The sequence below is a fragment of the Ptychodera flava genome, chromosome 20, assembly GCF_041260155.1.
Source record: "Ptychodera flava strain L36383 chromosome 20, AS_Pfla_20210202, whole genome shotgun sequence".
NCBI classification, from domain to species: Eukaryota; Metazoa; Hemichordata; class Enteropneusta; family Ptychoderidae; genus Ptychodera; species Ptychodera flava.
Window position 1 is genome coordinate 13579719 of NC_091947.1, and position 13600 is coordinate 13593318.

A 13600-nucleotide genomic window follows, 5' to 3' on the forward strand; every position below is an offset into this window, starting at 1 on the left:
TAACCGTACATGTGCTGCTGCCAATGGAGAATCAAAAGACTTCAAATCAACAGTCAAAACGTACGGAAGAAATATCAATATCCAAGCAATGTAAAACAGAGTACTTTTGATAAGCTCAATTTATTGTATATTATAAAAAATCTCCAGACCACTCGGAACAGCGTAAGATTATGATCTCACTCATTCGAATACTACACTCGTACGGTAGGGTAAAAATATGGGAACTCAGATCGTTATATACTGCTTCCGTCAAACGAGTCCGCTTAGCTAAAGACGGCAAAAATGGTAAAAAAGACGGTAAAATGACCATAATTATTATTGCTTGTCTCTGTAAATTTTGCCGACTATTCGTTAGTAGTTGTCGAATTTCTTGAGTTTGTCCGAAAAACTATTCAGTGAATGACGTAAGTTTCAAGACACCCGAGTGCGAACGCAATATCGATATTGGGATAGCAAAATCAGTCACAGACAATCGAGGAAGAACATAAAAGTCTATTAATCTGCGATTTAATTCATCCTAGGTTACCATGAAAGTAAAAAAGGTAATGTTGTGCCCTGGTTGGGAAAGAAAAATTGATTAAGTTTTCAAAAAAACGTCAGCTAATACTCGAACAATTAGTAAAAAACTAGCTCAGAAAAACGTATAGAGAAGAAAGACATCACCGATCACGGCGATCTTCAGACCTTTTATCATGATTCAGTCAGAACGGTCAACATTTGATGCTATAATCTATGGCAAGTGTCTCTTTTTGGTCAAATCCGACAGAGATGAATCAATCACGATTTAGTTTCATCGCCCCGACCCGACAGGAAATAATGAAGCTCATGGGCTCCTGTATACATGTAATCGTGGCATGAACGTATACAATGCCCGTCCATTGCATGAGCCATTGACCGTGCATCGCGAGCAAACAACGGTTTTGGACGTCACGAGAGCATTTTTTTTCGCAGTCTGTGAGCGGTTGAGTGGTTTGGGTAGGCTGCATACATGTAGATCGGAATCGAGTTGATTTCGGCCGAAAAAGGTTAGAAAGTAGTTTTTCGTGCTCCGTCCAAATTGGATCCGCATGTTGCCGGTTTTGTCCATGGTAATCAGCAGAGCTGTGGTGGGAGGCCGTGTATAACGCCGGGAATACACGTCATCGTACGCAGGGCTAGGCCACAATATACTTCCAAAAGCGATCTATCGTAAAATATCGTACTGCAGGTCAACACACACATCACCCATTCATAGGCCTACAGGTACACATATCAACGAACAAAAAGGGAGAGGCAATCTGCTTGAAACCATGAAGTAGTCCGTTTGTGTCTGAATTCATTGAGGCGCGTGTTCAGTAACCGTTGGTCAAGTTTTTTCGTTCGTTTATTCATTGTTGACATCGTAATCAATCCGATGTACACAACAAATGTTTGATCGTTTGCACCTTTCCGCGTCCCCTCGTGATTGGCAGCCGTTTGAATGCTTTCATCTATTGTTTGTTGGACGCTTCGAACACAGCATCGAAGCAGTTTTGGCATAAAAAATCAACTTAAAATGGAAAAAATGAGAGAATTTCGCCAACAGGGTGATGCCACAAGTATTCACAAAACGTAATATGTTGGAACAGTGCTTTAATTTACACCATGGTTGTTGAAAGATCCAGATTTTCGGGAGCATTCGTTGACACTGTTATCATGTGCCACTCATGTTGGATTATGAATGCCCAGGGAGATAGGGGGTATTTATAGGCTCCCCCTGCCTTTAAGCCTAACCCTAACCCTAACAATCGGAAATATATCAACAAACATAAAAAACAAACAAACAAACAAATAAACTGCTCTTTATTGACAAATATAAAGGAGACAGCTTTTCGCTGCTATTTTATTAAAATAACAAGTAAATAAACACAAACACTTACACACAAACAAACACAGACACTCACACACAAGGAAGAAGAGCCCCCAGTGCTCATGGGTAGCTATTGTCGACTGAAATGCTATCGACAACTGTGTCACTAATATAGTCATTGTGAAACATTCTAATGAACAGATAATTTGCAAACAATTCCGTAACTCTGTTTGATCTTGACAGTAAAGTTGAAATGGCCAGAGTACCTTTTTAAATAGAACTTTTTCTTTCTGTTTATTCCTTTTTTTATTTTTGTGAACCTCTTTGTGGTCGACTGACGACGACCGCCCGTTCGCGTATTTGATCGAACATTTCCAAAGTTTGAGTAGTTAGGGGGCCCTCTATGACAAGCCAGCCAATCAGAGCATGGCGTTCATGCGCGTACAATCAAGCGTACATCATTGCCTAGCAGTCGCGGCGACATACAGTGTGTAACCGTTCGCACAAGAATTGTGTTTGATTGATCTCAATAGCGATGAGAAAACTGTTCCAACCGTGTAAATTGACCGGTAACCCAGGAAGTGGAAACCCTTAATCAGTAAACATGGATATGCCGAATAACATTCTATCATCGTTGGTGCAGACGCGCTCAGTGGAGAGAGTATTGGCACCCATAGCTGCACAGGTACAGATGCCGTTTGTATTTGTAATTGTTACCCTTCCTACCTAGTCAGAATCTGATAACAGATTGGATGCCATTGTATACTGTATTTGAAATACTTGTTGATCTTTGCTCTTCATAACGAGGGCAACGACCGTCGTAGCGTTATAATTGCTTTGATCGGTTACCTGTATTGGGTCGGAAATGCCAGAATCCCGGGCCAGAATACTGTACATCACGTACGGTACTATTCCGGCGTCGTTGTACGACGGGCCGGTCCATCTCCTTGTCTGTTGCCGGTCACATATTGTTTTCGGATCCATGGTGTGACAGCTACATGCAAAAGCTTGCGACGCGATGACTCAGTGCGCGCATCAGACATAGTACTGGCAGCTTATATTGCCGTCACGCATATTTCACAAGCTTCGCCATTAAATACAAGAAGTCGGTGTTTGACACTACAGTCAATAAATTGTAGCGTTGGTCAAAGTTAGGAACGTTGAAACGTAAATAATTTATTTTACAAAAAGCTGGATTTAAATTACATGTGGATTGATTTGAACACATCGCAGTCAGACACAGTATTATCATGGAGGTAATAACACATAGACCTCCATGGCATTATTGACACCACCATTGTTATAATAACGCAGCATATTATTCGTTACATCAGATGACATATGGTTCATCGTGGATTTTAAATTGCCTCCTGTCCAATGTCGTTCACCTCTGGGCAGAGGATGGAAACAGACACACTCTTACACTATCATTACCTATACTGTCTATGCTTAAATCAGCTGCAGACTGACTCACTGAGAATTCATATGTATACACTCAATAGAGGAAAGGTTTTGGATAATCACATTGAGCAACCGGTCTGGCCACAGTCCGTGGTCTGGCTAACTTATCTTACGTGTACCTTCTGAACTTCAAGTCATTCATTCTTCTTGAGTCTATAATTGTACAAAAATAATGGTAAAGTGTAAATCAATGAAGAAAAAAGTACATTAGACCTAGAGAAAAACATTTTTTCTCGAGGGTCTATGATTAGACAGATGACAGTGATTGAAATTTAGGGCACCAAATTCTAAAACCAGGCTGAACAGCAGATGTATTATTACTGTTAATCCTAGTTATTTATAGCTCATGTGCTAAATATGATAGTTGACAGTTGTTGTAAAATGATGACTTAACCAAGGCTTCGTAACAGGATGGGCACCAATTTATGTAATAGCGTGTTTCCACGGTAAATACTTTATTTTACAGTCTGCTTTTTCATTACATTACATTTTCACACATGAATATCTTCCGAACCAAGAATGGGTAACTTTGTTGAATTACTTTCAACTCTTTAGCAAGCTGCTGATCAGAAAAATGATGTGCAATGTGAAGCTTTTCTGTTTACATTTACTTTGTTTGCTAATCGACACTACTGTCTATGGTTTGATTTAATGGTTTTTGATAACTTATAGGCATTGTGTAAATATGTGTGGTTGTCTTGTTACTGTGAAATCTGTATTTGCCATTAAAATGTAAAGTATGACAATATTCAGGCCTAAATAAAAATTTAAAATAGAATAGATATATACAGTTGGTTTCAATTCGATGCAACGACTGTATGTTTGAGACGGAGACATGTACAATCATAAACAATTAGGTTGGGTATCAACACAAATTTCAAAGTCACCAACTCATTGATTAGTTGCAGTGAACCAACACAGAGCAACTCTGTCTAGACCAATAGCTGAACAGTTGATTTCACTTGATCTACACCTGCCTTTATAGTAACAAAGCTAAAAGTTAGAAGATGTTTTCTCAACTAAAACTGTCTTACAGTTACACACAAAGTTGTTGCACCCAATTGAAACCCACTGTATGTGATTTGATTGGGTTTTGAAATGGGTCTACGTTTGTTTTAAAAATGCACAAATGTTGAAATAATTCTATCTAGGTACTAAATGTACTCTGAGACTGAAAGCAGTGTTGATGTGCACATTAGTCGTTGTGGAGGTCGTTTTAATCAATGGTATTAAATTTGTTTAATTTTATGTTCTTTTTTTTGCCAAATGATATTTTGAAACCAGGTATCACAGCTTATTATTCTCAATGAAAGCAGCGAAAGAAATGGCGAAAGTCTGCCAGACTTGGTGCCCCATGCTGAGTCTGTGACCAAGGCTGTTGATGAGTTGGTTGAGATCAGTCAGAAGCTGGCCAATGAATCCATAGATGAAGTAAGTATCACAATGGTTTTTTTTTGCTCTGTCACTGTACAGTCGTATGACACTTTTAGAATCAGTGTGCTGGGTGGTTGCAGATCTTGTGAAACACGTCAAGTTGAAGTTCCGTACATCAGTATGGTAATATTAGTTTGAGTAAAATTGTGAGTATTCTGTGAACTGTAGAGTAGAAACATATAATGTTCTGGTTTTTCAAATACTGAAACAGTAGTGTAGTTTTATCTTATTAACAATGATTTGTTCAATGCTCATACACAGGCAGTAGATGTAGGCATTGATGGTTATGAGAAGATAATGTGTGCTGTGATACAATTTCTCCCTTACATTACTACTGTGACGGTGAAAGTTTTGACTTCCAGAAACACAAATGCAGATTACACAAATCGCCATAGATGTGTTTTCATACATACATTTTGCCTATTGTCAGGAATTGAAGAAGGAAATACCGCTATCCTGTGAGACTGTTAGCTTGGCTGGCAAAGACATACTTCTAGCCACACAGAGGCTTCAAGTTGACAGTCAGTCCAAAGAAGCAAGGAACAGTTTGGTGAAAGCTGCCAGAAATGTACTGGAAGGTACCATGAAGGTATAGAACTTAAATACATATGGTACTAGGGTATTGTCTTTGTGAAAAGTTATTTACCAAACAACTGGGGATGTCTTTCAATTTCTTTTTCACGTCAGTAATAATTTATCTTCGACAATATGGATGTGTATTCGAATCACAAAATTTACAATGAACTCTCAATAATGGTAAATGTTCACATCAAATGCCTTTGACAAATTCTGAAGGAAGGCAGATTTAGATCAGTGTGAATGTTTATGCAGTTTTGAATAGAATATGTATATTTTGTGTGATTCTGATTTGAGCATCAGACACCAGAAACGGTCACCTGTTCTGTTCCTGGTTTAGTTTGCTTCTCAGCTTTAGCCATCAACTTGAAGAGCATAGTAAAACAATAGAATTTGTGAAGGTTTATGTTTTATTGCTGTTTAATTTACCTTTCACAGTTATCAGTGTACATGTACAGGGACATGTAATTGAAAATGTGTAAAGGCCTCCTGTGGGCAATTACGTCACAAATGTATATACAATACATAGCATGTAGACAATAATATTGTTCTACCAAATTTCATCCATGATTGCAAGTTCCTCACCTTTATGTGAACTAATCCGCCATTGTTTCACGATTCTTATGTACACTGTTATAGGTTTTATTGGTGGCAGATAATGCTGAGGTGCGGAAGATAGTCAAAGCGTCACATTGGTTGTTAGACAGACTGACTCTACTTCAGAGTGTACAGACAATGAAAGCATTGGTGACATGTTTCAAGGTAAACCACTGTATTTATAACAACAAGTCAAACCCCATCTGTTGCCATCACTTAAAGCATTTTCATTGTTGCCATGCAGCTGTAATTTTTCTTCTATTCTTAATATTGGTGTGCAGCTCTATGTTGGCTCAAAATGTGTGCCATTTACCAGGAAATTAATTTGAGTACAGTTTAAACTCATGGTACATGTAAGTTTTATGTAGGGCAGTTGATATGAAGTACAGGGTGGAAAAGAATCTTTTGCAATCCGTAAAATTGAGGACATTTAGAAACTGCTGCATGAAAATGCAGTATCTACCGGTATAATGGGACCTCCGTATATCAAACTGAAGTACTCCTTCATTCATTTACATTCAGGTACATGATAATGTTGATTTACTGTACTAGAGTAACTGTTAATCAGTCTGTAATTAGATGTGTGGAAGTTGAGATTGTAAATCAAAACTGAGAAATTGTCTACATGTTCCACAAAGACAAATCATTTTGTGTATTGCATATGTAGGTTTTTGTGTATATACACAAAAATCTATATATGCCATATCCAAAATCTATTTATTTCTTTATCTATTTATGAAGAGAGAGAGAGAGAGAGAGAGAGAGAGAGAGAGAGAGAGAGAGAGAGAGAGAGAGAGTTTTTCTCTGGTCAAGGCAAATTTAGTGCAAACTTAATCTCAGAATTGCTTGTCATCTGATCAGTGTTTACTGGTGTTGTTAGCTCTTACTGAACATGAAAGTTCCTGTAAAAGTTCATTTTAGTGTGTGGTTTTTTGTGCTTGTAACAGCTTTTATTGAGTCCCTGATGAGTGATTGAGTACCAATCTGAGCTGGGCAAAATGAAACAGCCGTTAGAAACGGCGGCACATTATGCATAACAGGAGGAATGACACAACCGATGAACCAGAGAAATACCATCCATTGATTGTGAAGGTGACAGTAACAACAATGCTATTGTCACGCAGGGTGTGATTATGGGACAAAAAGCTCAATGTACTAGTTCCATTGTCGTGTCCAAACCATTGTTTGTTTTTTCTCCACAATAGGGATTCACTGAAGCGCTCCTGCTGCTGTCCAACCTCACAGACAAGCGACAGAAGGAACTGACAAACGCCAAACAAAGAGAGTCCGTGCTCAGTGCCATGATCACACTGAAGAAATCGGCACCAATGCTCAGCACTGCAGTGCAGACCTATGTCAAATACCCAGACAGCCCTCAGACAAAGGTTCATCAGCAAAATAAAGTTTTGCCTGTTTTAGAAATATTTGAAAATACTTTATCAGCCAGTTTGCCATTTTCATGACCCATACCAGACCATGCATTCTAGTATGGTATGGTATGGATATTTATTATAGTGACATTTGCACTCGCAGCTCTCCGCTGCAACTGTTACAAAATACAAAATTCTAAACTGTAAAAATACAGTACGTGCAACCAGCCCACATGGGCTCAAAGCAGTAAAGTACAATAAATTAGCACTGGTGATACAAAAAAGTTTTCCTGACAGTATAAGCTGCTTCAACAAAGCGAGCTAACAGTCTACAACAATTTGTAAATAAGATTTTTAACTTTTCAGGGTCTGATATGTCACTGAAGTTTGCTAATTTTTCTGTAATTTTGTCATATAATATTCTACGATGATGGTCATATGCCTTACAGTAAAACAGAAAATGCGTTTCCGTTTTGGGGGTATGCAAATCACAAAATTCACAAATTCTATCTTCTACGTCTAGGTCTTGAAATCTACCCGTTTCAATATGCAAGGGGAGGGTACCTGATCCTAACTGAGCAATGAGAGACATAGATGTACATTCTAGCACTTTGAATGGTGTTTCGGATTCAAAACTCTACTCTTTGCAACTAGAAAAGTGCAAATTCTTTCATGAATCTTCAGGACAGTGGCAAATTAGTGCTCAATTCAGTGAATGCAGTGGTATATTACAGTGGGTACAATCAAACTGGTTAATTTAGTTCAAATGAATATGATGAAAGTTGATGAAGGGGCAATGAAAATGATTTTGAAAGCAAACAGTAAATTTGTGGGAGACTGTTTTGTGTTTTGATGAGAGTTATTTATGTACCCATTGTATGTACATTTAATTTAATACTTTCATTCTCTAATTCCATTTTAGTTTCAAAGTCTGTTCATAATGTACATCACCAGAAATACCATGTGATATACAGTTTTGATTTGAATACATTGTCTGCAGGCTAAAAGCACAGACAAATATCTCTTTCTGTGATTTCTTGAACTTTGCATGTGAGTACACTACAATTTATTAAAGCTTACCAGGCATTCTTCACATCATCTTCAGATAATTTCCTTGTCTTACAGTTTTGAATCAATGATTTTTCATAGCCTGTACAGTTACAGTTTTTGTGACAACTTCATTGAATCACATTGAAATATGTTATGGTTCTGCCAACAGGCAAGTAAAGATTACATTGTGGGACAAGTTATTTCTGCCGTGGAAGATTTGATAGCTGCCGTGAAAACCACTGGTGGTAGCCAGCTGGAGGACATAGAGGAACCAGGAGTCTTTGCAACCAGGCTTAGAAAGGTCAGAGTTCATCTTTATCTGTGTTTCATTTCCTCCAACAGAAGTGCAACTAGCTGTCACATTGAAAATGAATTAATTGATATCATGACTCGGGATCATGGAATAATAATACACTTAAACTATGCAAAGAAATCTGAAAAATGACTCCAATTCCATGGATATGTTGGAAGCAATAACTCTGGAAATAAAACAGGAAAAACCATCATGAGACATCTCAATGGAATACCTACAACCACAGTCCCTCCACAAAAGGACCGTGCTACAACCAACTCTTGTATATGCATGTGAACAATTGCAAATGCACTGAAAACAGTTACAGAAGTACGTTGAATTTTATTCAATCATTGATTTTACAAATATCTGCACTTTTAGATTTTTTCAATGATTTTGTAACATGTTGAAACTGAAATAAAAATTTGAATGACCAGATTGATAGACAGTCAGAGCACAAAAAGAAATATTGCTTATGTGATTCTGAGACGGAAACTTATTGATGTTGATAAATCTGGCATGTAGGTGTGTTCCCAGCTGAGCCAAGAAAACAGATCAAAATTGAACTCAGAGTTTGACACCATGATGGAGTCCATTGTACGACACAGCATGGCTGTGGCATCCGTATCAAGAGAACATATCAAAAATCAAGTGGTAGACACTTGTAAAGAGGTAAGTAGGTTTTTTTGATATCAAGAACATTAGTCAGCAAAGGAAATTAGATTACCAGTCATATACAGGGTTGTTCATATGCTGCAGGTTGGGTCGGACAGCATGTGTGATTTGTTGCCTACATGTGAATATTATCAAAACTAGCTACACTTATAACACAAACAAATCTTAACTACATGTGAAGGTAGTATGCACCATGAAAGTGAAAGACTTAAACTTTCGCCCATATTTCCCTAAGGAATCTTTCAACCATTCACTTTCAAACTCAAGAATAAAAATCGGGGGTCACCGTGCAAATTTTTGAACTGGAGGAACAAATTACCCAAGATTTACCAATATTCGACATTCAAAATGGCTGCCATCCCTGTGTTAACTCTGGTGAGAAAATAACATTTTCGATTTTCAAAAAACTAAGACAGTTAAAGTTTTTTGCTCACGTGTTGACACACGTGGGCATATGTCGCAGCGATGTCTGTCTGTCTGTGTGTCTGTCTGTCTGTCTGTCTGTCTGTGTACTCAATATCTCAAAAACGGCTCATCAGATCAGAATCAAATCTGGTACATAGATTCAGTTAGCAAATGGCAAGAACTGATGAGTTTTTGGTGGGTGTGGCTTGCTTACTTTTTGCTCATTTGCATAATTAATGATTTTAGAAAAAACTGATATATATTGACAACGACTGCACACAATTTGATGAGATTCGCTACAAATGTTGATCACACCAAGATATATCAGCTTTGAAAGATATTAAGGGGTGACTTGAAAGATAATTACTAATTTGCATGTTTAATGAAATTTCCTTATTAGGAGTATATGTCTGGATTTACTTGATCAAAATCGACAAAAATTGGTATGCATATTGAAGATACTATGATTTAACGTTATTGAAAGTCATTAAGCATTTTACTCCATCCAAATCCTTATTTGCATATTTAATGACCTTTTGAAATAAAGGGTATATATTTGAAGTTACACGACCAAAATTGATGAAACTTGCTTTGTACATTAAAGATACTATGATAGAATATGATTAAATGTCATGAAGCATTTTTACATCAGCCAATTCCTAATTTGCATATTTTATGAACTTTCCTAATTAGGGGTATTTATCTGAATTGACGAGACCAAAGTTGATGAAACTGGCTATGTACATTAAAGATACTATAATAGAACATTATTGAAAGTCATTAAGCATTTGAAGTTTAGCCAATTCCTTATTTGCATATTTAATGAACTTTCATAATCAGGGATATTTATCTGTATTGACAAGACCAAAGTTGACGAAACTTGCTATGTACATTAAAGATACTATGATACGACATTATTGAAAGTCATTAAGCATTTTTACTTCATCCAGCTCCTAATTTGCATATTTAATGAATTTTTGAAATTAGGGATATATATTTGAATTTACATGACCAAAATTGATGAAACTTGCTATGTACATTAAAGATACTATTATGTAGGCTAACTTAATTGAAAGGCATTAAGCATTTTTGCTTCAGCCAATTCCTAATTTGTGTATTTAATGAACTTTCCTAATTAGGGATATATACTTGGATTTATTTGATCAAAATTGGCATAACATGCTATGTACATTGATGATTATACCAGGTTATATCAATGTTGGAAGTCATTTCGCATTTAAGTTTTCATGTCAGCTAATGTATAATTTGCATTTCTAATGAGCTTTCAAAGTTTGGAATATATAGTTTGAAGGACTTGACCAAAGGCAATTACACTTGCTATATAAAGTGGTGATACAATGACAGCAGTCAAGGAAATTAATATTTTTTTCAGCTAATTACATATTTCAATACTTAATGACCTATAGATTTAATCTGTGGTGAATTATGTTCATTATGTTGATCATAATACTTTCAATGAAGTTGCAAACATGTGGCAAAGGTTCAAATTTACACATAACTGCAATATATAATGAAACACGTGAGCATTTACAGTTCATATCTGGTTCTTAATCCAAGAGCTTCAAAATGAACCCCACAAGGGGTAGATTGGAAAAGAATTGAAAAAGTTTGAGAGTCCAAATGTCTGTCCCCGAGGCACATTTTTGAAACAACAAGAAGTAGACTAAAAAATTTTGTAAAAGTTTTGAGAGTCAGAATATCTGTTCTTGAGTTGTGCTCCACCTTAAAAATCTGTGAAGTATAAATTCATTATGGCCTGTCATTCTTTGCGTAAGGTGTGAAAAATAGTTGACAAGACCCATCTGCTACTAGTCAATAGATGTTTATTCTTCCTAACGTTTCGGACATACACAGACAACCTACATCAGACCTCATGTATCCATTATCTACAACTAACCGCTGCAAATTCCACATATGGACTGTGGTTGGACTAACCCACTTGATATTCACCACTATAATTCTTTGCCCATAGATACTAAAACAGGGCAATGAACTTTCTAACCAAGCCAAGTTACTGGCAGAGAACAGAAGTTTTCAGCAGTTGAAGGAAGATTTCAACAAAAGCTGTGATATGTTACTCAGTGAATTCAATGCCCTTGAGAGGCATATCAGCCAGTCCCTGGGATATCAAGTCGTTGATATCTTGCTGGAGACAACAGAGCCATTGGATAGGTTGATCAAGGCATCTGTAACACCACTGAAGGTATGTGGATGTCGCTTGTATGTTTAAGTTGTGATATTTCCATTTGAGTAGAAATAAAACAGTTCTGATGTAAATGACAGTGTATTCCATATACTGTCAGGAGATGGGATCTCCATGAGCAAGTTGAAGGCTGAGAACTTCAGTGAAAGATGTTCCGCTATAGGATCTCTGTCTGTACCTGGGACACCTCTCCATAAAGGACAGATTTAACCCTTTGAGCACCAAAGTCAATTTTTGTCGCCCATAAAAAATATAGCCCAGTCAATTTTTTTTCAGATTTTTGCCAAAATTTTGATAAAAACTGTAGACGATGAAATTTTGTGTCCAATGGGTCCCAAATTATCAAAAAAATTACAGAAAATTCACGTAAATTGGTAAAATATTGAACTAATATTTTGGTGGGAAAAATTACAGCACTCAAAGGGTTAAGTTGACAGCTAGAAATTAGAAGGACAGTAGCTATAACTATTAATGATTTTTTTTCACCATTTTTGTTTTGTATGTCAACATCAACAAGTTCTTGTTCTTCTTCCCAAAGCATATTGAAACACCTGCTATTTGGCATGTTTATAACACAGCATTGTATACAGGTAAAGTGCACTATTATTGTTGTCATTTGAATTTTAGTCTAGACTGAAATTCACTTCTCAACAATAACGATATAGTCAATACACATACAGGCTGAGTTAATGACCTGAATACTATATATCATGTGCTAAGCTGTGGTTGCCATACAAAACAAAAATGGTGGAAAAAAAAAATCATCAAAATTTATAGCTACTGCCCCTTTGATAGTATACCCCGTTAGTAACATTGCTGTACGCAGCATATTGTGAACAAATAGAGGATCTGCCAGGATTTTCAGGTGGAAATGTAGTGGACATGGGTCTAAGTCCTCAATTACATTTGTAATAAATTTTGAATTAATCACCAACTTGAAAGTCTTCAAGGAGGCAAACTGAACTTTGACAAGTTTTTATTTCTGATTGACTTTCTGTTCCACCACAGGATAAATCAGTTCTAAGGGAGAAGGTTTGTGTTAACATGTTGGAACCATTTGAAGAAGCGTTCCATAATTACTCAGACAGGCTGATACAGCTTGGTGGATTTCTTGCCGCTAGTTGTGCTGACAAAGCAAGTAAGTGTTTTGTACTTTCTGTTAATCAGCTTCATTTTTAGCTAAGACACTTTTCAACCACTACTTGAACGTGTACACATGCTGAAAGGTTGGCTCCAGGATCTGCGATCTCACTTCCTGACCAGAGGTCATAAAGCCCAGAACACATACTCATGGCTGAATATTTTAGTATGTAACATGTACAGCTTGCCCAAAATACCACAGGTAGTATCATTGTCACAATATATACATGATACATGTATGTAAATACACAAAGTATCAAAAGCCTGTACATGTATACTTATTATTACCCAGTATTGCTTTGCCACAAAAAATGACTGAAAGTTTTTAGTGTTTAAGCTCATTTGTCCTTTCATGCACTGTGGACCTAGATAAGCCTCTTACAGCCTCTGTGATGTGCACATACTTCATTTTAGAGAATTTTCTGAATTGGATTTTCTGTCTAGTCACCATTATAGCAAGATTTCAAATGATCCTCAAATGTATAGAAATAGCCATGATATTAATTGCCATACTACCGAGTATATTTTGTTGTCTTTTGCTAGTCAGA

General features: G+C 36.8%; 1 protein-coding gene across 3 annotated transcripts in view; it reads left to right on the forward strand.

Moving 5' to 3' along the window:
• The first annotated feature begins 2273 nt into the window (after positions 1-2273).
• Positions 2274-13600, forward strand: part of LOC139120088 (uncharacterized) — a 33738-nt gene continuing 22411 nt past the window's right edge. For all 3 annotated transcript variants that reach the window (XM_070684169.1, XM_070684170.1, XM_070684171.1), the window contains exons 1-9: positions 2274-2513; positions 4574-4720; positions 5154-5312; positions 5939-6061; positions 7102-7281; positions 8486-8617; positions 9134-9280; positions 11682-11912; positions 12921-13050. In XM_070684169.1, the coding sequence (XP_070540270.1) occupies positions 2433-2513; positions 4574-4720; positions 5154-5312; positions 5939-6061; positions 7102-7281; positions 8486-8617; positions 9134-9280; positions 11682-11912; positions 12921-13050 (1330 nt within the window). In that variant the 5' untranslated portion in view covers positions 2274-2432. The remainder of the gene's footprint in view (positions 2514-4573; positions 4721-5153; positions 5313-5938; positions 6062-7101; positions 7282-8485; positions 8618-9133; positions 9281-11681; positions 11913-12920; positions 13051-13600) is intronic.